Source organism: Amphiprion ocellaris, chromosome 2 (genome assembly GCF_022539595.1).
Source record: "Amphiprion ocellaris isolate individual 3 ecotype Okinawa chromosome 2, ASM2253959v1, whole genome shotgun sequence".
Taxonomy (NCBI): Eukaryota; Metazoa; Chordata; class Actinopteri; family Pomacentridae; genus Amphiprion; species Amphiprion ocellaris.
In genome coordinates this window covers 23,271,274-23,294,615 of record NC_072767.1, presented here as the reverse complement: position 1 = coordinate 23,294,615, position 23,342 = coordinate 23,271,274, and the positions used below count along the sequence as shown (strand labels likewise).

The 23,342-nt window shown below is 38.8% G+C and overlaps 1 protein-coding gene across 3 annotated transcripts; it reads left to right on the top strand.

Annotated features, from left to right (window-relative positions):
* Positions 1 to 2,605: 2,605 nt before the first annotated feature.
* On the top strand, positions 2,606 to 23,099 carry dazap1 (DAZ associated protein 1). 3 transcript variants are annotated; one of them, XM_035957847.2, is made up of 13 exons: positions 2,606 to 2,740; positions 3,927 to 3,967; positions 5,835 to 6,001; positions 6,485 to 6,550; positions 7,733 to 7,837; positions 8,063 to 8,111; positions 12,457 to 12,539; positions 15,809 to 15,956; positions 16,202 to 16,234; positions 16,856 to 17,005; positions 17,662 to 17,826; positions 20,375 to 20,467; positions 22,163 to 23,099. In XM_035957847.2, the coding sequence occupies exons 1-13, from the start codon at positions 2,709 to 2,711 to the stop codon at positions 22,333 to 22,335; spliced, it is 1,305 nt and encodes a 434-aa protein (XP_035813740.1). In that variant the 5' UTR covers positions 2,606 to 2,708; the 3' UTR covers positions 22,336 to 23,099. The 3 variants fall into 3 exon arrangements, with proteins under 3 accessions (XP_035813740.1, XP_023147400.1, XP_023147402.1); XM_023291632.3 differs by having other exon boundaries at positions 7,730 to 7,837; XM_023291634.3 differs by lacking the exon at positions 20,375 to 20,467 and having other exon boundaries at positions 7,730 to 7,837.
* The last annotated feature ends 243 nt before the right edge of the window (positions 23,100 to 23,342 follow it).

Below are 23,342 nucleotides of genomic sequence, written 5' to 3'. Positions count from 1 at the left end.
AACTTTCATTTTCAATTTTACTCAATTTTATATATAATATTTAGAAGAATCTTTCTCTAAAAATGATATGGATATGTGGTGTTTGGTTATAGGCAACCATGTTGATTTAGGCAACAGTGGCAAGAAAAAATTTCCTTTTAACAGGAAGAAACCTTGAGCAGAACCGGGCTCATATAGGGGGGACCTATCTGCCGATATCATATGTTGTATTTGTGCTTAAGATTATGATCCTTGACAAATAAAATGATTGAAAAACAAATGTGTCTGCAGAATATTGCTGAACATATTTTGACAATTCAGAGGTTTATCTGATTAAAACTGAGTTTATTACCTGCTAAATCAGAGGACATGTAACATCACCACCTCCCACATTCTGACTCCTTATTAAAAAAACAGAGAACAGATTTCAAGCGAGCCAATTTCCTCCTAGAAACATGATCAAGCTGTTTTCCCCATGTTCATTGTAATTTGACAGAAAGGCTTTAGTCCCAGTGGAGAGTCTGTGATAAATCTTGACACACTGATGTGTGACCTCATTTTGTCCTCCAGACACGATATAAAGGAGATACAGGGAAACAAGAACATCTTTCAGGGACAAACGTTAGATGAATCTCATTCTGACTTTCACTATTCCCACTTGAAATTTTATGAAGGCTCAGGGAACGCTACCAGAGGGATATCCGTGTACTTCTATTTTTATTGTTAATTAGTTTTACACTTATTGCATGATGTAATCTGCTTATTTGACTTTGAAAACGCATTAAATGATAAACTGCAGGTCAACAGAAAAGAAGACAGCATTTGAAAATTAGTTAAAACACAACTAAATAAGGTATTTTAAAATTATGTTTTATCCTCTCAAAGATCTTGCTTTGTTGTTCCCAAATGGCAGAACATTTTTTTCAGTAAATCTGATAAGACTTGAATACAGATTTTGTTGAGCTATAAGGAAGTGTTGTGAGCTTAATGCACTAATAAATCTGTGATGGGAAGATAAACTGAAAGATGCAGCAGAGGACTGCTCTCTAAAATATCCTATCTGATTGTCTAACACAATATAAAAAATTCTCTATAGTAAAGCACGGTTTATTGAAAATGAAATCCCTACTACATTCAAAAGGCGAGTGTGGCAAATTTGTTCTGTTTATATCTGGATATTATTTTGTAAAATTAGGATATTTTTAATTGATTAGAAATAAATTATTGATTCTCATGGGGGGAAAAAAACATCACTTCAGCATCAAATAATATCTCTAGAGAAAAAGAAAACATCAACACAGATCATAAAAATAAATAAATGAAGATTTTCACCAGCACAAAAGGTAGCATGTGATGGGTCACCCAGAGTGGAAAAGGAATTTAGGTAATTAGAGTAAAGGAACATCATCTCTTGGTGTTTTGCATAACATACGACCTTCAGCCATCAAGCTGTCACAGGCTATTCAAGAAAATTAATGGGTGTTTGCTTGAAAGGTGTTATTTAATCACTCTACATTATGTGTCACATACATTTGCATTTCGTGTTTTAAATGCCACTGTTCCCTGCTTGTCACTTGCACAGTGTTTTATCAACTCATCCAGAGAGTCGGTGCCACATAGTCGTCATCTGTTTGTAAGCAACAGATCGTGAAAAGTAATGACTGAATTTGCATAAGATTTACTGAGTGCACATTAATGCAAATAGAAAGATGCACTTTCCTGGTGCAGCTCCGTGGGCCAAGCTTTTCTTGAAAATAAGCAGTTTTGAAAATAAAAAAGACTGGTTACGGCTGCATCTTTTTAAAAGTTGCACTGGGCTCCTTAGATGGCAAAAATGCTGAAGATAAAAGTTCTTATTCCACTTGAAGACTTCAAGACATGATGCTCAAGCACTCTGAACGCTACTTATCTTTTTCTTTAATGGAGACCCATTTTGTTTGTTGTGTTTGTAACTGTGTGCTTGAATCGTATTTGTTTATGTTTTTATATGGCATGTGTTTGTCCTTGCACCCTCTAAGACTAATTACTCAAATAAATGAATAGAATGGAATAGAGTTTATTGCCATTTGCACAGGTACATCACAGTACAGGTACATTGGAATTCTTGTATGTGACTCTGAGTCAAAAAAAATAATAATTTAGCAACTAAAAAGAAACAAAAACCCTGAAATAAATCACACTAAAATTTAGATAAAGTTAAATACAGATATTAGCATAAATAGAAAAACACAAAAAAACACTACAATCAATAAAATACATAAATAAATGAATAACGCAGCATAGAATACATCTAGGTAGCCTTGTGCTCTGCTAGCAACGCAGTACAATGTTGACTTTGGTGTTTTTTTGTGTCAAGTGAGATCTATCTGTATCTTTAGCTGCTTTTATGTTGTTAAAATGTCATGTTGATGATTATTCGGGGCTGTTTCTTGCCCAGGTTTCCCTCATCAAAGCCTGACAATAATGCTTAATGAACACATTGCCGAGTAAAAAGAGACGTGTTTAAAGCACTTATGTTCCCCGTGGGCTGGTTAAATCTAATGCAGACTGAGTGGTTCTGGTTGGTGTAATGTTCCTTTAAAGGCCGCTGCCCCCTGCAGCGTCGTCATTGCGCAGAACAGTTTGAACCAAAAAGCGGAGTGACCTTCCTCCGCTCTCAGTCTGAGAGGGGCAGCACTGAAGCAAGAAGCCGGTCACAGCTCCTATAATCCTCCGCTTTAGCCTCAGAAATGAACAACAATTTAGTCGGAGATGAAGTCGGGTAAGAAACCTTCCACTGTGTGCACAAGAAACTGCATATTGTACTGTAAGTTATAGTTAGCGCGCTGTGTTGTCAAGCTGTCATTTGACAGCTAATGTTAGCTAGGAAGCTAAGCTAGCCTTAGTAACTTAGCGAGATCGCTAGCCTGAGGAAAGACGGCCAAAAAGTAAAACTAGTCTTTAAAGTAGCTCAGTTCTTGGTATTCTGACTTGTAGTGAAATAGACCTTGTTTGTCCGGAGTGTTGCCACTTTGCTTGTCAAGGGTGCGTATTAAAGTGTAGTTACTTATTTCAGTGTTGTTTCCAGTTAGCTCGAAGCAACTGAGCTAGTTTAGCTAACGCTTGCCAGCGAAGCGAAAGTCTGCTGCTCTTGACTTCGCCAATGCGAGGACATTTAGCGGGCACTGCTGGAGGATGGAGCATCCTCGTCTGCATCAAGACTTCACTCCTGTTAGAGACACTCTATTTATCACTGATATGTCTCAGCAGTAATCTTAATCACACAATAATAAACTCGCTAGCTGGTTTCATGATAGTAGCGTTTAAACTGCCGCTAAACTTCCAGCAATGCAGCCAGCATCCGAGTTCACTGGTCCGCATGCAGGGAGCCGAGCAGCCGCTCCGATCCTCTCCGACAGGAAAATCTTCTGGGTTTCAGCGATGAATTCTGGGTGGACAGAGACTGTCGTGGTTTCTGGAGTCAGTCTGTGTTAGCTTGCTAGACGCCATGGCTCTGTCCCGGGGTAACTTACGTGGCAGGAGGTTCATAAAAAGACCTTTATTGTCGAGGCCATTGCATTTACTGTTAGGAGACCAAAATGACATCCACCGCGACAACTGGACCTCAACACAGGACACATTAAACACGAGCTTTACCTGGATCTGTGTGTTTTGAACCTCATGCTGCACTAGCCTTAGTAGCAGAGCTGCCTCATGTTGTGTAATATCTTTGTGCATGGCTGTTTAGTCAGCTGTGCCTCAGATACTGGGCTTTCAGTCCTCTGCACTAAACACTTGGGTGTTTTTTGGTCTTTTAAGGCCTCTGAGGGGGCAACTTTTGCGTGTATTTTATTTATTTATTTGTTTAATTATACATTTAAGACTTTGTGCTGCTGCTTTAGGGATTATCATTTACTCTGACTCACAGTGATGATCAGTGCTAACTTGAGGGTAACCTCTACTTTCAGGAAACTTTTTGTGGGTGGATTGGACTGGAGTACCACACAAGGTAAGTCGTACTGTTTAACTTGTCAAGGCTCATTCGCATAATGTATTCAGTGTTTTTGAAGACTCTAAATTTGTCTGATTACACTGTCTGTTGGTGCTGCATATGTCAGACATAAGGTTCCTGTTGGTAGCTTGTTGGAAGTATTGAAAACTATAAACCTTAAAGATTGTCTTGTCTTAAGTGGCTAGTACACAGGATAAATCCAAGTGGTATCATTATAATAAGATCTTGTTCATTTGTGTTTTATGAGCGTGAGTTTCATATGATCATTTAAATGGTGGTTTGATGTAGTCTTTGACTATAGTTGTCATTAACATGGCTATGAGGGTCAATCAGTCAAAGGCAGTGTTAATAGTTTATCTTTAGAACCACTAATGGCTAAATATTAGATCATTTTTTTGCAATAAGCATTTGGAAACAACTGGACTTTGTATATTTACACATTTATATTCAATATTATAAGTGGTGTTTTGGCGTCTACCAAAATTTGGGTAACATATTTTTACCAGTAAAATTTTGCTTAGTCTCTGGCTAGAGGTAACTTTCAGAAGATAATATTTAACTTTACCATGCTGGCACAGCAACCATAATGACAGGTAATTATAGGTTGTGACAGTATTGATTTATTGATACTATAATGTGGCATCAGGTGGACAGCATAATAATGATATATATAGTGTTATTATCAATAGTAATAGTCACCTGGATCTTTACATATGAAATCACAGTTTAAGTACTAAAAATAGTGATGTTGTTGAAATGTCACTACTGGTTTATGTGCATTGTCACCTGTAAATAAAGGAAATCATTTAAGGTTACAAAAAACACTTTGAAATTTGGTATTATAACCTTGCAGGAAATACCACTTTGTTGCAGCTTAACTCGAATGTCTTTATCAAGTTTGTAGTCTTCATGTTTTTTGAGAAAATATGTTAAATAACTAAATGTCATCCAGTGTTTTCGAGAATCAGCTACTTGCAGCTGGTTTTCTTGTGTTTGATTTTGTCATTGTGATTTTTCAGACCTTTTCTCTTTTCGCAATTTATTTTAATTGATTATCCATTGTAAATCGCAAACACTGTTGGTGGAGTAAACCGTCTACGTTACATCTGTGTTTACACTGTCTCATTCAGTCCAACCGAGAGATGCTCTAGTTTGTTTAAAGCTCTTTACTAACTCATGCTTGCTTGGCTATTGTGTAACTTTGTACGAGTGCTCGTCAGTGTTAACAGCACTGTTAACATTAGGATCTGAAGCACAGCGCTGCCTAACTCAGAGCTTGTTTCTGCGGTGATGCCCCAGGGCTTCTCAGCAATGAGAAAAGCAATTACGATAACTCTCTCCAGTGTGACTCCTCATTTGTTCAAACTTGCACGCCTTGCTTGCCTTGCCTCTGTGGGCGTGTGCCGGCATTACAGTTGTTGGTTGTACATTTGGTTATATGCAAGATGACAGTGGGTCATTGCTCTTTGGCCCTTTCGGAGGTTTCATTTTACGACTCATAGTAATTTTATGCTTTCATATAAATGGTACAATCCTCAGTATTCTGCCATAACACAATATCAAGGTCACTGAATAACTTTTAGAGTTCTCTGTGTACTGCTATGGAGTGGTGCTTATGTTTTTTCTGTCCACACCTGTTTTGGTCCCGGTTACAGTTTTAGAGCAGGTTGAAGTGCTGAAGATATTTTCATAGTATCATTTATCATAATGAAAGCATGAGATATATAAATCCTATATCTTTGTGTTTAGTAGGGAAACCGACCTGAGTAGAGTCTTTCACGTTTGCAGTTTTGCTGTATGGTTCTGTGCTTAATTTTGAGGAGCTCCACTGTTATGTCTTTGTTTTCTTTCTGTCTTTTTTCAGAGACACTGAGAAACTACTTCTCACAGTATGGGGAAGTAGTAGATTGTGTCATCATGAAGGACAAAACTACAAATCAGTCGCGAGGCTTCGGCTTTGTTAAGTTCAAAGACCCCAATTGTGTACGGACAGTGCTGGAGACAAAGCCACATAATCTTGATGGAAGAAATGTGAGTATTTTAAATCAAAGGAGCAGATTGTTATATCAGCTCGAGTAATCTGCCTGTGCTTTGTGTGAACAATGTGAAAAACCTCAAATTGTATTTCATCATCCGCCGCAGTTAGAAGTTATTTGAGGGGAAGGACAGCTTTTCTTTTGTTGTACATGCCTGAAGCCAGTAGTACAGATGATGCTTTTTTTCAGACGTTTGTTTGCCCAACAAGACTTACCTGTTCAAAGTCAAATTAGCAAAACTGGCACTTAAAGTTTGTTTTGTGTGAGACGACAGAATAGAAACAATGCCTTATAATCAAGCTTTCCCCGTGCTCAAAATTTTCTGTTTTTGTATTGGCCACATAATTAAGTTACTGTCAGTACATATGCTGCATTGTTATGAGGTAAACCAATTTACTGTGATAGATTCAACGAAGAACGTTTGAAGGTGCCTTTATTTGAGGCTAATGTCAAACGTTTTCTTTCTCTTTGCTGTCAGATTGACCCGAAGCCATGCACTCCCAGAGGAATGCAACCTGAAAAGTCTCGAACCAAGGAGGGCTGGGTAAGAGGAATCTGTTTTCTACTGGGGAGACTAGGCTGGGTGTTTCTGCTGGAATAAGGCTCAGGCCGTCAGTCTCTACATCCTCTCCTCTTCCTGAGGTTGGACTGCTTTCTTTTGATGGGCTGTACGGAGACCTTGAGCTTCATTTATAAAAACACTCTGACATTGACCTAAATTTTTAGTTATTGTTTTCCTTCAGAGAGTTATATATTTTTTAAGAGATTTGTACAGCCTTCATACCACCAGGAATGATAGAAATTAGTCTGGGGTTTTGATAATTCACAAAAAGCATTAAAGAGTCTATGATTTCTTTTGACCTCTATTTGTGACCAAGAGATGTGTGGGATTGACATATAATAAGGTCAAATTTTCCCAGATGTGCCAAAAATATCTGATGAAGATGCCTTTGTCACCACACAGACTAGATATTGTAATTACAATAGCATGTTTGCATCACCATTTCTGAATGTAAAATATGTTTTTTAGCCTTTTTTGTGGGAAATGTATTGTTCTTGTAACTGTCCTCCCTCACTGAGTTAAACTGAGAAAACAAAAGAAGGTTTGAAGATGAGTTAGCTGCTGTGGTGCATAGAATTGCTTTCAGCACTGAGTTTTCTGAAAGGCGGAAATCTCTGCTCCTACTTGTGTAATTTATGGGTCGATCAACAATGCTATCAAGCACCTGCAGACCTATTATAGTCATTTTGTCCCTTTGGGCAGCAGAGGCTTTAGCTAGCACGTCTTTGCTGTCAATAAAATTATTTTGTAAGTCACATGTTTGGCTGTAAGCAGACTCTGTGTGTCAGAGGCTTTTATAAATGAGGCCCTTTGCCTACTACTGGAACACTTTTCACTGATTTTAAGTCATGTAGCTGATGCAAAAAAGAAAATAATAATGTTAAAAATCATTGTTGTAAGCAGCCTCTTGCCTTTACGGCGTGAGCGCAGCTCACGGAAATAGTGAAATGCTTAGTGGCTGAGAGTAAGTGAAGAAGCCGTGTTCTCTGATCTGTAGAGACTAGTGTTTGCATTGACATGACATGTTAAGAATTATACCCCAGGGCAAGAGGAGAACCTAATTTCTTCTGCACTGTCTGAATAGATGATGGCTAACTGGCCCCTTCCCAGAGTGATCCTTTAACAGACATTGAAATCCATACACTCCCTGTTTTTTTTCAGAAGGGCAGCAAAGCCGATAGCAATAAATCAAAGAAGATATTTGTAGGTGGAATCCCCCATAACTGCGGCGAGCCTGAACTCAGGGACTATTTCAATAGATTCGGAGTGGTGAGTATTGCCAAGTGCTTAATGCAAGTCAGTTGATATTGTCATTAAGACTGCTTAAATGGATGTGACATTGAACAGGGTCAATACTACAGCATAAAGATTTAGTGGGATGGGATAGGACAATTAATTATTTGTCCAAATTGAGGCAGAATATTTAATTGGAATAAGAAGGGACTCTGCTTGGTTTTCTAAATGGAGCCACTGTTTCCCTTTGTCCCATTCAAGGTCACAGAGGTGGTAATGATCTATGATGCGGAGAAGCAGAGGCCCCGAGGTAAAAGCTGATCCCGTTTTTTTCTCCCCTCTCCATACCTTACCATCTTAAATCTCATGACAAACTATTCTGGCCCAAAGAGAAAAAGCTCATTCTGCTCCAGATATTTAATTCAGTTAAAACACTATATCCCATAACAGGACTTTTGTGTGTGATAAATGCACACAATAAAATAAAATGCATCTGTTGTTATATGACACTCATACAAGGTCACTAAAGTGTATATAAAATGGAATTTTAAATTCATTAAAAATGACCATCAGTTTACATGAAAGGCATTGTTTAATGTAATTTTCCCACATAACACAGCAGTAAATATACTTTTTAGAATTACATCTCAGCATGTATTACATGGTCACAGCTGGAAACTGTAAATGTTTTCAAAAAAACTAGGCTTTGATTTGCATCGTCCCTTTTAGCACTGTAGGGCTGCATGAGTGGGATGGACATATTTCTGCTTGGGTACATTTATTGTTTCGCATTGTGGCAAGGAAATGCATAAAAATAAAAACCTTTAGCTGAGCATATTGGCTAAAACACTGAATGGTATTCACCTCAGAGGGTCTTCACCAGGATGTAAATGTTAATAATGGTCATTCTCAATGGCACCTTAAGATTCTCTGGACTTGCCATGGTTCTTTATCTGTTTTTTCTTCTAAATCACATTTTTTTGTCTGCAGAGGATTGAAGTTGGAGTAGCTGGGATTCAGCATTTATTAGCCCAGTTAATGATGCACATAACAGTCCACTAGCATCTAATGTATTAAAGATTTTCATAAGACAGGCTTAAAAAATAGTCAGGTGCCCACATGTACATTTAAAGAGTCTTCCCTTGGTGTAATTTTTCATCATGTTCATATTCACTACTAGGAGACCCCTTCCAGTACAAGAGATAGGAGAGAAAATTACAGTTTCTGTAAATTTGCTGCTAATAAATCTTCAGGACTCCAAGAACATCAAATATCTCCCAAAGTATATATATATATATTTTTTGAATCACTATGGGACTGTATGTGAAAGGATCTCTTCATAGAGTGTCCAAAGAGGATGAATAAACAATAAGCAAAACTGTTTTAATGTTTAATTGTTTATTTTTTAACGACGGACTTGAAAAAGCCTATCAGCCTATCCTTTATAGGACAAATCCACCCTAAAACTAATAGTGACATTAGCTTATGATCTATCAGACATTAGTTGCTCATTTCTGCTGTTTTTGTTTCCACTACAATGGATAATTAGTCAGAATTAAACATGATATCAGACTATTTCCAGAGAGAGCAGTTACAATAATGCTATAATTTTGAATATAATTAAATCCATCAATTATTGTTAGATTTTTAAAATGTTTATCACAGTTTTGCAACTTTAGTAGGCATATTCAATCTCTAGTACATTTTTGCCTTGTTTTCTTGAAAAGTAACTTGAAAGATTCATCAATAAACCAAATTTTTTATCAACTAATCAGTCTCCTTAATGACATTTGGCAAAAAAAAAAATGTAAGCAATTTAATCCGTCAGTTTTGAAAGAAGAAAGCTCAGTGTGAGAAGTAAGGATGCAAATTTCCATCCAGTGTAGCCTTAATAAAGCAGAATCAGATTTAGCTACAGGAAACATGATTTATCTCTCTAAAATTTTCTGAAGAAGAAGTTCCTGCAGTTAATTGGAAAGTTATTAAAAGGCCATCTGGGGAGGAAACCACTAACTGAAAAGGAGGCAGGTTGCAGGAAAATAGGTGCTCCAAAAAATGCAGTACTTAATCACTCCATGCTACTGGCGTATTGAGAACAGTTCGAGCGTCTTGCGGCAGACTTGTCCTTCAAAGAGGCTGGTTGCAGCCCAAAACGTTGCAGATTAATATAGGTTTGTTATCATGAGAACAATGGAATGAATTTTAACAGGCTTTAGGTCCTTTGACACTTCACAACTTTCTGTAACCTATTTCCTGACTACAGTAGTGATGGACTTTTATGTTTGTCCAGTTCAGTAATGTATCATGAGTTTATGACATGTGTCGACACTTTTAGCATGGATGGCCTCACTGGGAATCAGACCCGTGCCACTGGCAGCGTTGGTGTCAGACTCTCCACTGATTTACAGTCACAGCTGTTTCATCTGCATTTGTCCTACATAGGAGTGATGCAGCGGCCACTGACCCACAACATGCATTACTGCCTCAGACCCATATTCATTCTCTGTTGGGAAAAACACAGAATAGTTTGTCATTGGAATTTAACATGATGTATTGCACCAGTAACAGTCATTACATAATCTTTAATAGTATAAACAGTTTCTTTTACTAAAACCATTAGATGTTTAACATTGGAATAAGTTTTCTTTACCTTGATTTAGTTGTAACTGATACATGTATCTTAAATGGCATAGTATGTGTTTTCCCATATGTAGAAAGTTAAGTATTTTTGTAAGTAAGCCCTTTCTATTTTTCTTTCTTCTGTCCTCCTTTTCCTTGTGAATGGTTTGAATGTGATTAACGGTGTCTCTTAAGATTTGTCTTTTCTCCTTTAGGTTACTGTGCATTGACAGGTAGCACAGAGGTACAGGCCAAATGTAAAAACACCAAAATATCTCACTCTGTCAAAATGGGGTGTACATGAAGCTGCATCAGCTTGTCAACTGGGCTGAAAGATTACAGATTGTCTGAAATTACAGAGAAATGCTTGTTTGAGGCTTTTCCTCCAGTTAATTTGGGTAGCTATATATGTTAGGAGCAATTAGTCTTCAATTGTCTTTAATGTGTATCAATTTGTGATGGAAAATAAGCACCTGACATCCTCTGAGTAGTGGTTGCATTTTAAATTTAAGATGAAGTCTTTAAAAAAAAAAAAAAAAAATCCTGACCCGTGAAGTTAAAGCCCTGTCGCACAGAAAATAAGTGATCAGATCATTTTTGCACTATATTATTTGGCCTGTAAATTATTACCAAGTTGTGAAAAATGGCCATCCTGTCCCAGACCACATGGTGACCAACATTCAGAAACCCAGATATTCAATAAATATTAGATGTTTACAGTCATAGAAAAGTGAGAAAACAAAGTATTACATGTTTGAGCCCAGATAATTTTAGAAAATTTTGCTCGTTGCTAATAGATTTTCTGTTTGACTAATCAATCATTAAAAAGTTGTTGCAGCTCTATAAATGATCAAGTCAAATAATTCCATGGTTTTGCATGTAATAATCTGCGTGAAGTTGATCACTGACATTTGATTTGACTAACCAGTCCTTACAATTTCACTTTTAGTGTAACCAAGGCATGTCGAACTTCTCAATGTGCCAACTTGGTTTCAAATTTAGGTTAGGGACAGGTCATTGACAGATGTTATTAATAGCATTAGATCATGAGACTTGGGAATGTTTGGCAGGGTACAGGAGGTCTCTAAAATCTCGGTTGTCTCGTAGGACATTTAATTGGATTCAGGTTAGGTCCCCAAGTAGAGATGTGCACACAACCCAATTCTGCCACAGCGGAAAGTTAATCAAATTGAAAGTAGATCATTGCAGCGCACAGCAGCTTGGTAACGTTCTAAAGAGTTGTGTTAGATAGTGCAGAGTGTTAAAAAGTTTACTGAACAGTTGGTGTGGTCAAAAAGTTGATGCAAAAAGGTGTCAGACTTTGGACTGTGTTCTTGCTGATGCACTTGGTGTATTCCCTCTGTTGAGAAAAATTTGCAACTCTTCAGTTTGGGAACACTTATGGCCTATATCTTTGTGTTACTGTTGTGAGCAATATTTTAATTGTCCATTTTAGGCTTATCCTGGCTGACTCAAAAGTAAAATACTGAATTTGGGAAAGCTTGGAGAAAGCTTTAGGCATTCTACAGTTTGTGTTTCTCCATATTTTTGTGATGCATTAACAATGGCTGCTGCGAGTGTGTGCTCCACAGCATTATACCAAGGGACAGATCAAGGTGGGGTTTGGATGAAACAGCATGAAGTAACAAAATTTAATATTGGTTCAATTGGCATCCATCAGCTACATGTTCAGTCTTGTCAGGGCGTGGAAAATGGACTTAGCTGATTTTCTATGTGACATTTCACATTAAATCAAGTGCTACACCTGTCATCATCCATGTTTAACAGTAAAGCAGTCCATTATTGCTATCTTCACCCTAATATTTCTCTGCACACTAAAGAGAAAAGTTTCCTTCAATCCCCCAGGCGTTAGTCTTGGATTTGTGTTGTTCTGCAAGTCTGCGACATCATCCAAACCCCAGGAGCCTCTTGCTCAGTCTTGACGGATCCTCACTCTGCTGAAGCCCAATACTGTTCTTCATCTTGTGTTGTCACAACCCCCCTGCTACCTTGATTCACTCTTGGTCGTTGGCTAGGTTTTGGATTTATTACTTTCGAGGCCGAACAATCAGTGGACCAGGCTGTCAACATGCATTTTCACGACATCATGGGCAAAAAAGTGTGTAGTTGTAGTTTTATTTTACCCTTAAGACCAAACAAAGGCTTGGGCGATGGAGTGAGAACTACACTATGATGCTCTTTAGTTGCTTAAATGTTAGTTTCTGGTGGCTTCCCATTAGTGAATGCAGCATCATATGCATCACAAATTCAACTTTTAACATCTTACAATAATCAGACTACTAACTTGATTTACTTGTCTTCATTTTTTAATCACACCACACACTCCTGTCATACCTTTGCTTTCATAGTTTCTAAATGCACTCATTCTGCACTTGCTGTTATATTACACTTTCAATTGTCGCCCAAGGCTTTGTTTAAACTGACCACTCCTTTAGGATGCCTGAAGTGCATTAGATTGTACTCAGTAAATGAAAATTAATGCATTATCTGGTTTGTGATGTGCTTAAAAATTGAAAAATGGTTGCAAAATATAGAAAAAAGATTTAAATCTGAAATTTACTGAACATAAATCACCTAAAGGATTGGTCCAATCAGTTCTGTTTTTTTTGTTTTCGGATGTTTTGTTGGCAGGTCACTTACACGTCAACATGTTTTGTTTTATTTCTTTGTTTTTTATTCTTTTTGAAACGTTAAAGAAAAAGCTCAACTCAGTGACCTCAGTTGAAGAATCTCCATACTGTGTCTGTCAGCTCTCTAAACAACAAATGAAAGTCTGTCTAAATTCTGCTCAGGATGAGACTTGAGACACACAGTGATATTTGCATATCACTTCTTAGTGTTTGCTTTAACTCAGTGGGTGTACCAGATGGATGGGGTTTACTGCATGAAGTCAATTCAGACAGTGTCAGGTAAGCTGTCCATCCAGGAAAAAACCATAAAGTCACTGTGGTATAATATCTAGGCACGCTTTCTAACCTCTTGGCGCGCCTTCTATTGCACCATTGTATTTAGCAAACACCACCCACCTGGCACCTCTGGTGAATAAAACCAACAAAAAAGATAATGCAAATTCTAGTTGGTACATTTGTGGCTAGGATGGGTCGTAACTCTTTTGTTCTGAAGGCGCTTTAAAAACTGTGATTCATTAGCAAGCCTCCCCTCGTCCCCAAAAGAGTCAGTTTGTGTTTAGCAGATTTAAAACCACTCTGCGGATAGATTAAAGGAGACACAGCCTCCCTCTTGCCTTCCAATCAGACAGTTGTTAGTTGTGGGCTGGAGAAAATGATCAAAGTCAAACATAGCAGAGCTACATTCACTCTGTCATATCATATCATCACACGTATCCTGTTTCTGTCCTTGATCTTTGCATGACTGCATGCGTGGTTGAAGTATTTGAAGGTCAGTCTGCAATACTCGACACACAAAAGACTTCTGTGCATTTTGTGGCACTTAAGTGAGATTTTTAACGGGTATAGACAAGGCTGTGCTAATTTTTGAGATGGATACCTCAGTGTTTCCTTACTTGGATGTTCTTCACAATGAACCTTGACTTTTATGCAAGTAATTGGTTCATTGTGTATTTTGGAGGCTTTTTGTGCTTTTGGTTTAGAGTGGACAGTGATGTGCGTTTGGGAAATGATGTGCGAGAAAGGCCCCGGGTGGAGTTGTTGCAGTTTGTTGTCAGCACCTTAAAGCACTTGATTAACATGGCACTGTCTTTCTTTTTATCCTTAACAAGCCACAAATCAAATTATGTTATTCCCTGCCAACAATGCTTCTCCAGAAAATACCTGCCAAGGAGCTCTTTTTGTTTCGATCAGGGAATATGAAGGCTTTCCTGAGCTGGATTTCTTCTCTATTATTCAAAGATAAGAATAGTAACAGATTTTTATTCAAATTATTGCATTAATATGATGAGCCAAATCCCATTGCCTTGGTAAATGATTCAGCCCAACCTGTATACTCTCCAGTGGTACCTGCTCCCCTTGACTTTGCCCTCATTTCCAGCAGGAATCAAGGCTCGACTTAATCCATTGTTCTTGACTTGACATTACCTTACGCTGGGACTTGAGGGAGGCTGGGAGATATGAGTTACAAAATTAGAAATTGGAGCACATCAAACTGTGGAACAAATCCCAATTCTGCTGTTGGGGACTGTACAGAAGTCATGGTATCCATCACTCGTAGCTGTGATGCCCACGGGAGAAAGTGCTCAGGTAGCTGCCGGCGGCGGCGAGGCCACTGCCGGAAACATGTGCATGTAATTAGGTCGACAGAGAAGGAAGAGGGGAGGCTGGGGAAGGTGGTAACACCTTAAAGCGGGGAGGAATTTGTGATTCGTTTTCCTCCTGCAAGGTGACCCCAATAACTCAACCCCTCAGTCTATTTCTGGTTGGCTCCCCCTTAGTCTCCGCCTGTGTCTTTGCTCTGGTTAACTGCTGGTAGCGTTGCCTAGTTAGACAAGAAAGTTTTGTATTTGGGGCGCTAAATTTGTATTTGACTCAAGGAAACATCAGTGAAAATACCTACACAATGAAATGTCAGTAGAGAAATGCAATAAATAAAATGCGATGTAATAATTTTCTGAGAATTAATGAATCAGCAGAGTAACATTTATACCTTGTAATTTATATATAAGAAATATCAACCAAAGAACATTGGGGTCACCATTACTGGCAAATGGGGGTTTATATGTGTAATGACAAAGTGTCCTTCAGCAGTAATTTGACATTATATTGGGTTAAAAGTATATAAGCTGCTTGATTTTAAACAAAAAATATTTTTTCACCTTTGACACAGTATGAAGATTCAGTTTTAGATTGACTGAAAAGACTGTTCATTTTTACTATCTGCATGTTTACTTTATATTCTGTTAGAACTGAGATACAGATTTCTCTCTACATCCATCCCCCCCTAAAACTTATTCCAAGAAAAATAAAAATGAGATTCTTTATAAGCGTTAGCTGGAGAAAGGTAAGTCATGACCTTCCATTAGACGTCTTTATCATATATAGGGCAGTTAACACCAAAGAAAGAAAAAAATCTATGTTTCTCAGGTACATTTTAACAGGTTGCAATCTTGAAAATAGTTTCATTTACTATTACTGTCTTGACATTCCAATTTTAGGTACTGATATTCAGGCTTAATAATTAGTACCTGAGACACATAGCTATACAGCTCTTGTGGCTACACAGTAATATTAATTTACATAGCTGCCACACATAAATAAACATAAAGTGAAAGATTTCAAACTGGCCCAAAATGCTGAGATTAAATATCAGCGGTAGGACAGGTCTGTCTAGGTGAGGGACTTCACGGACCTTTTGCTGGTGTTGCCAAATGTGCCCTCCTTGTCCTTTGTCCAGGTGGAAGTAAAGAAGGCCGAACCTCGTGACAGCAAAGCTCCTGGCCAGCTTGGCCCCGGCCAGTGGGCACCCAGGGGCATCTTGAGTGCAGCTAATGGTTGGACAGCACAGCCTGCCCAGGGCTGGCAACAGCCGTATGGGCCACAGGGTGAGTGGGAACATGTCCCAGAGCCAAGCGAGAGAAGCTCCCTGTTCAGAGGAAAACCATGTAGCAACTATTTAAATGTGTTAAATCCTCTGCTTTAACATTCACCTTGTGCATGTAGGTCAGCGCTTGCAGAGTCTGTGCAAGTCAGTCAGTTTCAGTATTAAACTGTGTTAAGTGAACATTTTACATTTGATGCATCAGCATTGTCCTCAAAATCTCAACTTCTTTTTTTGCTCTTCCTGAAGGAGTGTGGGTGTCAACTACTGGCCAGCCTATAGGTAGGTGTTCGCCCTCCACTTGACAACACACAGGATACACCTCTGTTTTTTTGCCATTTTTGTGAGTTTCTTGTATGTTGTATAACTGTGAGATTGCAGATAGATGTGTCTTTGCCAAGTAATCATGTGCTTATCTTGAAATGCTTGTGTGACAGAAATGGGCTTGTGCTCAGTGTGGCCAATGGGCTGGTGACAGTTAACAGCGCATGTTATCACTGATTCATAATGGCTGAGGCTGCTGATAATTTGCTGCTTGAGACAGATGGCAGCCTTGAATGGATTCCGGCCTCCCTCTGTTATTGGTCAGGCTCGGCTTCATATCACCACCTCCGGGTCAACCTGCAGCGCTCACTGCAGTGTCTGGCCTGTGTACACTTTCAAGATACTTTTAGTTTCAGATAGTGTTCTGCAGCTTCAGTTTTTAACCATTTTTTAATGTACTTGGTCTGTTAACCAGCTGTTCATTAAGACAGTTCAGATAGGTTCAGGTCAGACACATCAGTGCTTGTACTTCAATTTAATAATTAGTATTATTGCATGGGCCAGTAATTTATATCCTATTAATTTATGTAAAATCTATACATATACCAACAAAAATAAATCTGTTTTGTTTTGGGGCAGGTGGGTATGGACCTCCATTGTCAGCAGGTCGGGGAACCCCCACACAGCCTCCATCACCCTTCAATGCATTCCTGGTCACAACCCCGGCGGGCAGCTTTGCTGCACCTCAGGGCTACCCTCAGCAGGGCTACAGCACAGCACCTCAGTTTGGTCAGTCATACTAATTCACTCCCTCAATGCACTTTAGACTTGTTTTAATACTATAAAGTACTACATTGTTAATACTGCAAACAGTATTATTAGCTCAAGGGATTTTTTTAGTAATATGAGTGTGTAAATTGTTATGTAAGGTTTTAAAGGCAGCTTTGCTTCTGCTGTGGTCAGGGAGGAACATTCATCTTATCAGAGATGGACAGCAGGACTAGCAGACACCCAGAACTAGTGAAATGTTGTTAGGACTGTGAGGTTTATTCCCTCCAATTATTAAATACTGTTGCAGATGTACCAAACTAATGTTGTGTAAGCCATGGATAAAATTTCAGAAAAAACTGCAGAAAAGAAACCCAAAGTAATCGAGTAAAGAGGAGTTTGCAAACTGGCTACAATTTGATCTGGCAGCTAATATTTTTAAAAGACCTGTATTCATTTACACCTTTGCACTTTTGTGCATGTAGTACAAAATTAGAAGATTTCCAATAAAGAAATCGGCTAATACCTTGATTAATAGTGCTTTTTGTTAGAAGATACAGGTGCCAGGAGTCCTCTTCCAAACTAGGTTCATCTGGTTTATGGCCTGTGTTAGTGATAATGCAAGTCAAGGAAACTGTCTTTAGGAAAAGTCACAGAAACTATCCTATCATCAACAGGTTACAGTTTTGGCACACCCCAAGCAGACCAGTATGCTCCACAGGTTCCACCTCCACCCACCACTCCAGGAACAGCACCGCTGGGCTTTGCTCCCGCCACCACACCAACTCAGGACTTGAGCAAAGCTCCCACTGGGCAGCCCGACTTCCCTTATAGCCAGTATGGTAAGAGAGGCATTGTGCATAAAAAAGTATGCTGCCCCCTTTCTCCACCATTTGATTTTATTCACCCCTCGGTCCTGCCCATCTCCCTGAATAATTTATTGGGTGCAACTACAGCTCATTTAGGTTCATGATTACAACTCTTAGACAAGCAGGAGCTTGCTCTTGGTGCTATTTAGCTTGAACAGCTACACATGCATACATGCTTCTTGCATACATGAACCCCTCTGGCTCTGCCATGAAGACGCTGCTGAAGTTTCACCATATCCAGGAGTCCTCAGCAGTCTTTTCTGTCAAGTGTTTCCAGCTGGGCTGTGGATTGATATAAAGATTGGTAGGTCTTGGTAGGTTTGAATTAGATCATCCTGCCTTGCAATGTTTTTTGTTTGTTTTGCATTTTTATTTCATTTTGATTTTACAAGGAGTGCAATCTTATCCTGACTGACTGTATTAGACTTTAATTTGGTTCAAATACTCCTACCTTCTTACTAATCCCCTCTACGCCTTCTTCCCCTCCTTCTCCCTGTTTATGACTTTGCTGGCTTCTTTTCCTGGTCTTGGCACGACTGCCACAGAGGAGCACCAGCATGACAACATTATGCCCATGAAACCTTATTTCTGGAAGTAGGCATGTCCAACCTGCCAAGCTACCTATCAACATTTTTCAACATGCTCATCAAATTATCACCCACCGGAGCTTTGCATGCTTGTCTGCAGACTGTGACCTTTGCCCCCCTCTGCCTGGTAGATACATACAGATGTTAAAATCCTGAACAAACGATTATTGATTAAAGTGTCTGTAGGTTTTTCTTTCTGGTGGGTGTCTTTGTGGTCTTTGAACTGGACTGTTACTGTAGTGTAGCTTTACCTTTGGCCCATGTTGGGACAGGATAATTATTCCTGGTGAATCTCTACTGAGCTGATAAACTGTTGGCCAAAATTCAGTCAGCATTCAGGGACTTGAAAATGAGACATTTCTTCAAGCCACTTCAGTTCATTTTTACTGAAAATGATGGTGATTAAAGTAATCACCATCACCACCAATTACTTTCTGTGCTTTGAGACAATTGAGGGGTAGCTTCAGTGACGTACTCTTACTCATGCAAGTTTAAGAGCGTGAGATCATGCTGAAAGGAAGACTGAGAGATTGTGAATGCCAACCAGCATCCATGGAAAAGGAACAATACTTGCCTCCATTCAACATTCAGCCATGTAAGCACAAAGTCAGAGAACAGTCAGATGTTCATTCAGAAGCTTCATCCAGATTTTTTTGCTGGCTGGCTGGCATTTTTGGTTTGACTTGGCTTACAGCTGCTTCAAACTACTGAATGTACATTTAAAGCAGCCATGTGATCCCTGTCTGTCATGACAGGTGTCCATCTTGTTCAGTGTTTCCTGCTTGTGCTTATCTTCCATCCAGCTTTTTGCTTTTTGTGTCCGCTGCCCATTCAGGCTCTTAGTTCAGTTACCAGTCAGTAGAAACAACACGGCCTCGCAACAGTTTTGTGAAATGAGCAGAAAATGTGGTGCTGATGACAATGCCATGCCAGGATTATTTATGACAATAGCAGGCACCGGATGAAACACATTTATGTGGGTAAAATTAGTAACTGGATGAGATTAGACAAATAAAATAAGTTTCATTGTGGTCAGTTGTGTTTGGCTTATGAGGAGTTAGGCAGTTTAAAAAAATAAGTTAGACTTAGGACCAAGCCAGTGGTTTTGCATGTGAATTCATGAATCTTTGATTTAGAGATATTATTTAGCGATGCATAACATATATATTTTAATGATTTCCACCTTCCAGGCGTGACTGACCACTTTGATTACAGTGCACTGTAAACGTTGACTCTTACCTGAGTTTTTTTGTCAAAACATCTCATTGGTTCATTCAACAACACTGTCACTTCTGAAATTTGTCAGTTGACTGCTGAACATCACCTGGTTTTAATGGACAAAATATTTTCCCTCGAGTTACGTTCTTGTTTGTCATTTTAGTGCTTTTTAGCAACATTTGGGTAATGAAATGTCCTAAATTCCATCGCTAAGGAGAATACTCCGTGCACTCATTGAGATGTCGTATTTCAGGGACAACTTTGATTTCAGTAACCAGACAAGACACACCAAAATGTAAAAAGTTCACACAATAGTAAGCTAACGTAACATAAAGATTTATCTAGCACAGTGTCAATCTGAAACAAGTTTCACATCGATCCCAGTCATACTTTTGTGCTGCACTATGCAAAACCACTGGTGTTTTTTCTCATAATATTTTTCTTGGTGGGAAAACAGACTTCCCAAATCACCTGCAACTTATAATAATGCACATTTCACAAAATTTCACGAGACCAGGCTGGCATGATAAAAGAGTCAGGCGTGCTAGCAGATAGCCCACACTCACTTAAAAGTAATGCCTCTCCAAGCCAATTGCAGACCCAGTAAATGAGTAGAAATGTACAGGTCTGTTAGCTCAGTAAGGGGGGAACTATGTAAAGTAGTCGGCCAGCAGTATCTGGGTTCAGTCAACCTGGTCTCCTCATCTCCCTGATAGGCTTGGGTAACTACCCTCAGGACCCCTCTGCCTACGGACCAACGCGTCCTTCTCACAGTTATGGTCAGGATGAGCAGGGAGGATATAGTGCAGGTAGGTGCCAGCATCGTCTTCTCCAACCACAAAAGAAGCATTTGTTCAGTACTGTAGTGTTGATAAAGCTGCAACCTGGTTCTTTGCCTCCTTTCTTTTGCTCTTCGTTTAGTATTTTGCATGTACATTTTGCATGTACATACAAATTACTGTGTGCTCTTGTATAGTAAGACCCAGCTATTGCGTGTCTCACAGCTGAGTGGATTTGAAAGTAATTTACATTGAAATTTGGCAAACTGAGCTCTCGGCCTGTCAATTCCCTCAGTGGCTGTAGCTTTACTATACCAAGACCAACCATGTCCTCATTTTTTTTTTGTTCACTCTCTCTGTCCGCATTGCTTTGCTGATTGTAAAAGGATGATCTAATTGTCAGAAAATTTGTTCATGGTTCAGTTGTCTCTATGCATCAGCAGTCCATTCACCCGTTGTTTTTCCCCCCATGTACTGTCTCCACGTTATAGCTAAAGGGGTGAGAAAGGAGAGAAGATTTAATGAAGGCCACAATACCAGTAAATTTCAATTTCTCTCAGATTCTTCTGTCTGAAAGTCCTGTTGGGACCGCTCCCTGTTCTTCAGATATTTTATGAACAAAATGTGTTGTATTTTGTAATTTTCCCCATTTTCTTTCTCTTTTCTCTCTTGTCTTTCCATTCCAGCTGTTTATAACTTTCTCTAAAACAGTATTTATTGGTAACATTTATATCTTCACTCTTCTGTTCACTGGATGTTACCAGGGTAGGAAAATAACCAGTCACCTGGAAGAGTCTGGAAAGATCTGGCCAGCCATTTGGAAACAAACCCACCAGTCTTTTCACTTTCAAGGCCCTTTGGCTTGGACAGTGGCTACTGAATTTTGGGTTACACCAGCTATTTCTGCAGGCAGATTAGTTTCCTACCCTGGAAGTCGCTGTGGTTCCCTCCTGGGTTTGCAGGGAGATGGTGCCATCCAGTGTGTTACTAGAAGAACATTATGTATGCTAGGTTAATCATTCAAGAGAATCTAGACATTGTTTTCCTCAATGAAGCCCACTTCAAAATATTTCTTCAATTCAGCTTGCTTTTAGTTTTTGTAAATTTTAACACAATTTTTGACATAAAAGGGCTCATTGGAGAATAACAGTAATTGAATCCTTTGGAAAAATCCACCATGAAACATTAAAAAAAAACTGCTATTAGCACAGTGCATCTTCATTTCTAGGTCCACTTTGATGGACTTCAAATTCAATTTTATCTGTTTTGCATAACAATAAACACATTTCAGAGTCCTTCATGCAGTAAAATGGAAGAGAAAAAAGCAAACCACATTAAAGAATAATTTGTGAAATACATATGGGAAAGACATACAGTAACACTCCTGCTTTTTTAATCTACCTGAGGTAATCTGGCAACACTCGCTGTGTCATTGCTCACAGAAAAAGTTGTGGAAAAATGCAACAACAAAAGGTGTCCAGACTGAGTATTAAGTAGATGCTGGGATAAAATGTAAAAGTTTGGAATATGAATTCAGTGTGATTATAGTAACAAGTGTATGTGACACAGTTTAGGGGTAAGAGGTGGATTTTTTCTTAACATAAAAACAATGTTCTAAATAAAACATTTTACTATTAAAACTGCACGGCTCCTCTCGAAACACGACCTGGTGACTCAGACAGTAACATCCTCCTCTCTCCTGATCTTTCCTGTGGTCCACCTCAGGGTACGGACAGGACCTGACAGCCTTCGGCCACAGCTTTGCAGACCCCAGCCAGCCGACGGCCTCGTACGGCGCCCCGACAGCACAGCCCGCCGCCGCTCCCCAACCCACCGCCAGCGCGTTTGGCAGAGGGCAGAACCACAACGTACAGGGCTTCCACCCGTATCGGCGCTGACCACCCCTGGGCAGGGCCGCTATGTAAAGTTCAGAAACCATAACACAAAAAAAAGAAGTCAGGGAAACGTGTGTTCTTGCTTAAAAAAAAAAAAAAAAAAAAAAAAAAAGAAGCTAAACTTGGAGTTCTGGATTATTCTTGAGGAATGTTGAATTCACACAGTTTGTGAAACAGAAACCTTTGTGATCACAGGGATTCCAGTAAATTTAAAAGGGGTGTAAAGAAACCCAGGGTTTTTTTCTTTTTGTTTTCTTTTTTTTTTCTTTTTTTGCATAACTTAAGGAACATTCAGCAGAAAGAAGCTTTTATCCCCCACCCCCCAAACCCATGTTTTATAGTAGAACTCAACTACTTTGCAATAATTTTGATTGTCTGGTCAAACACTAGCACACAGACTATATGTAAAGAGACTTGCATATGAATATGTATATTTATGGTGGACACAAACGAAAACAGGGTCTCAAGTTTCCTCAGCTTTAAATTATAGGGAAAAAATGTTTTTATTTTTCATTTGGTGAATTTTGTTTACTTTCTGAGCCTTTAAAGTTTGTTTAAAAATGGAGATTATGAAAATATATATATTATACACAAACTGTGCAATTTTTTAAAAAGAGAATTTTGTACTATAAATGTACACTTTGCTTGTTTTTTTATTTAAAGATGTAGACTTCCCTCAGGTGGCTGTTTTGGGTGCATTTTTTTGCACTTATGCAAAAAGAAAAAAAGGACAAATTATTAAAAAAATAAATGTTTTAAGGATAAAATGCTTGTGCTTCATCTTGAGTGCGTTTACATCATGTGTTTCTATGGAAGTGCTGTGAAGAAGGGCTGAAACAACAGAGTAGTGATTAAACAATAGAAAATTAATTGACAACTTCTTCAGCCATCAATTAATTCATTCTTTTAGCAGGATTTCCAATATCAGGATTTGCTGGCATTTTCTGTTTTATGTCTGTTTATTAAATGAGTATTTGATTGCTGAGAAAAGAGGACATTTGAGGATGTAG

Bases quoted from the DNA above. Each gene is read 5' to 3' on its own strand.
- dazap1 (XM_023291632.3), top strand. From the start codon at position 2,709: ATGAACAACAATTTAGTCGGAGATGAAGTCGG. The intron at 15,957-16,201 runs GTGAGTGGGAAC...CTCTTCCTGAAG, and splicing joins ACAGCCGTATGGGCCACAGG to GAGTGTGGGTGTCAACTACT. The intron at 20,468-22,162 runs GTAGGTGCCAGC...GGTCCACCTCAG, and splicing joins GCAGGGAGGATATAGTGCAG to GGTACGGACAGGACCTGACA.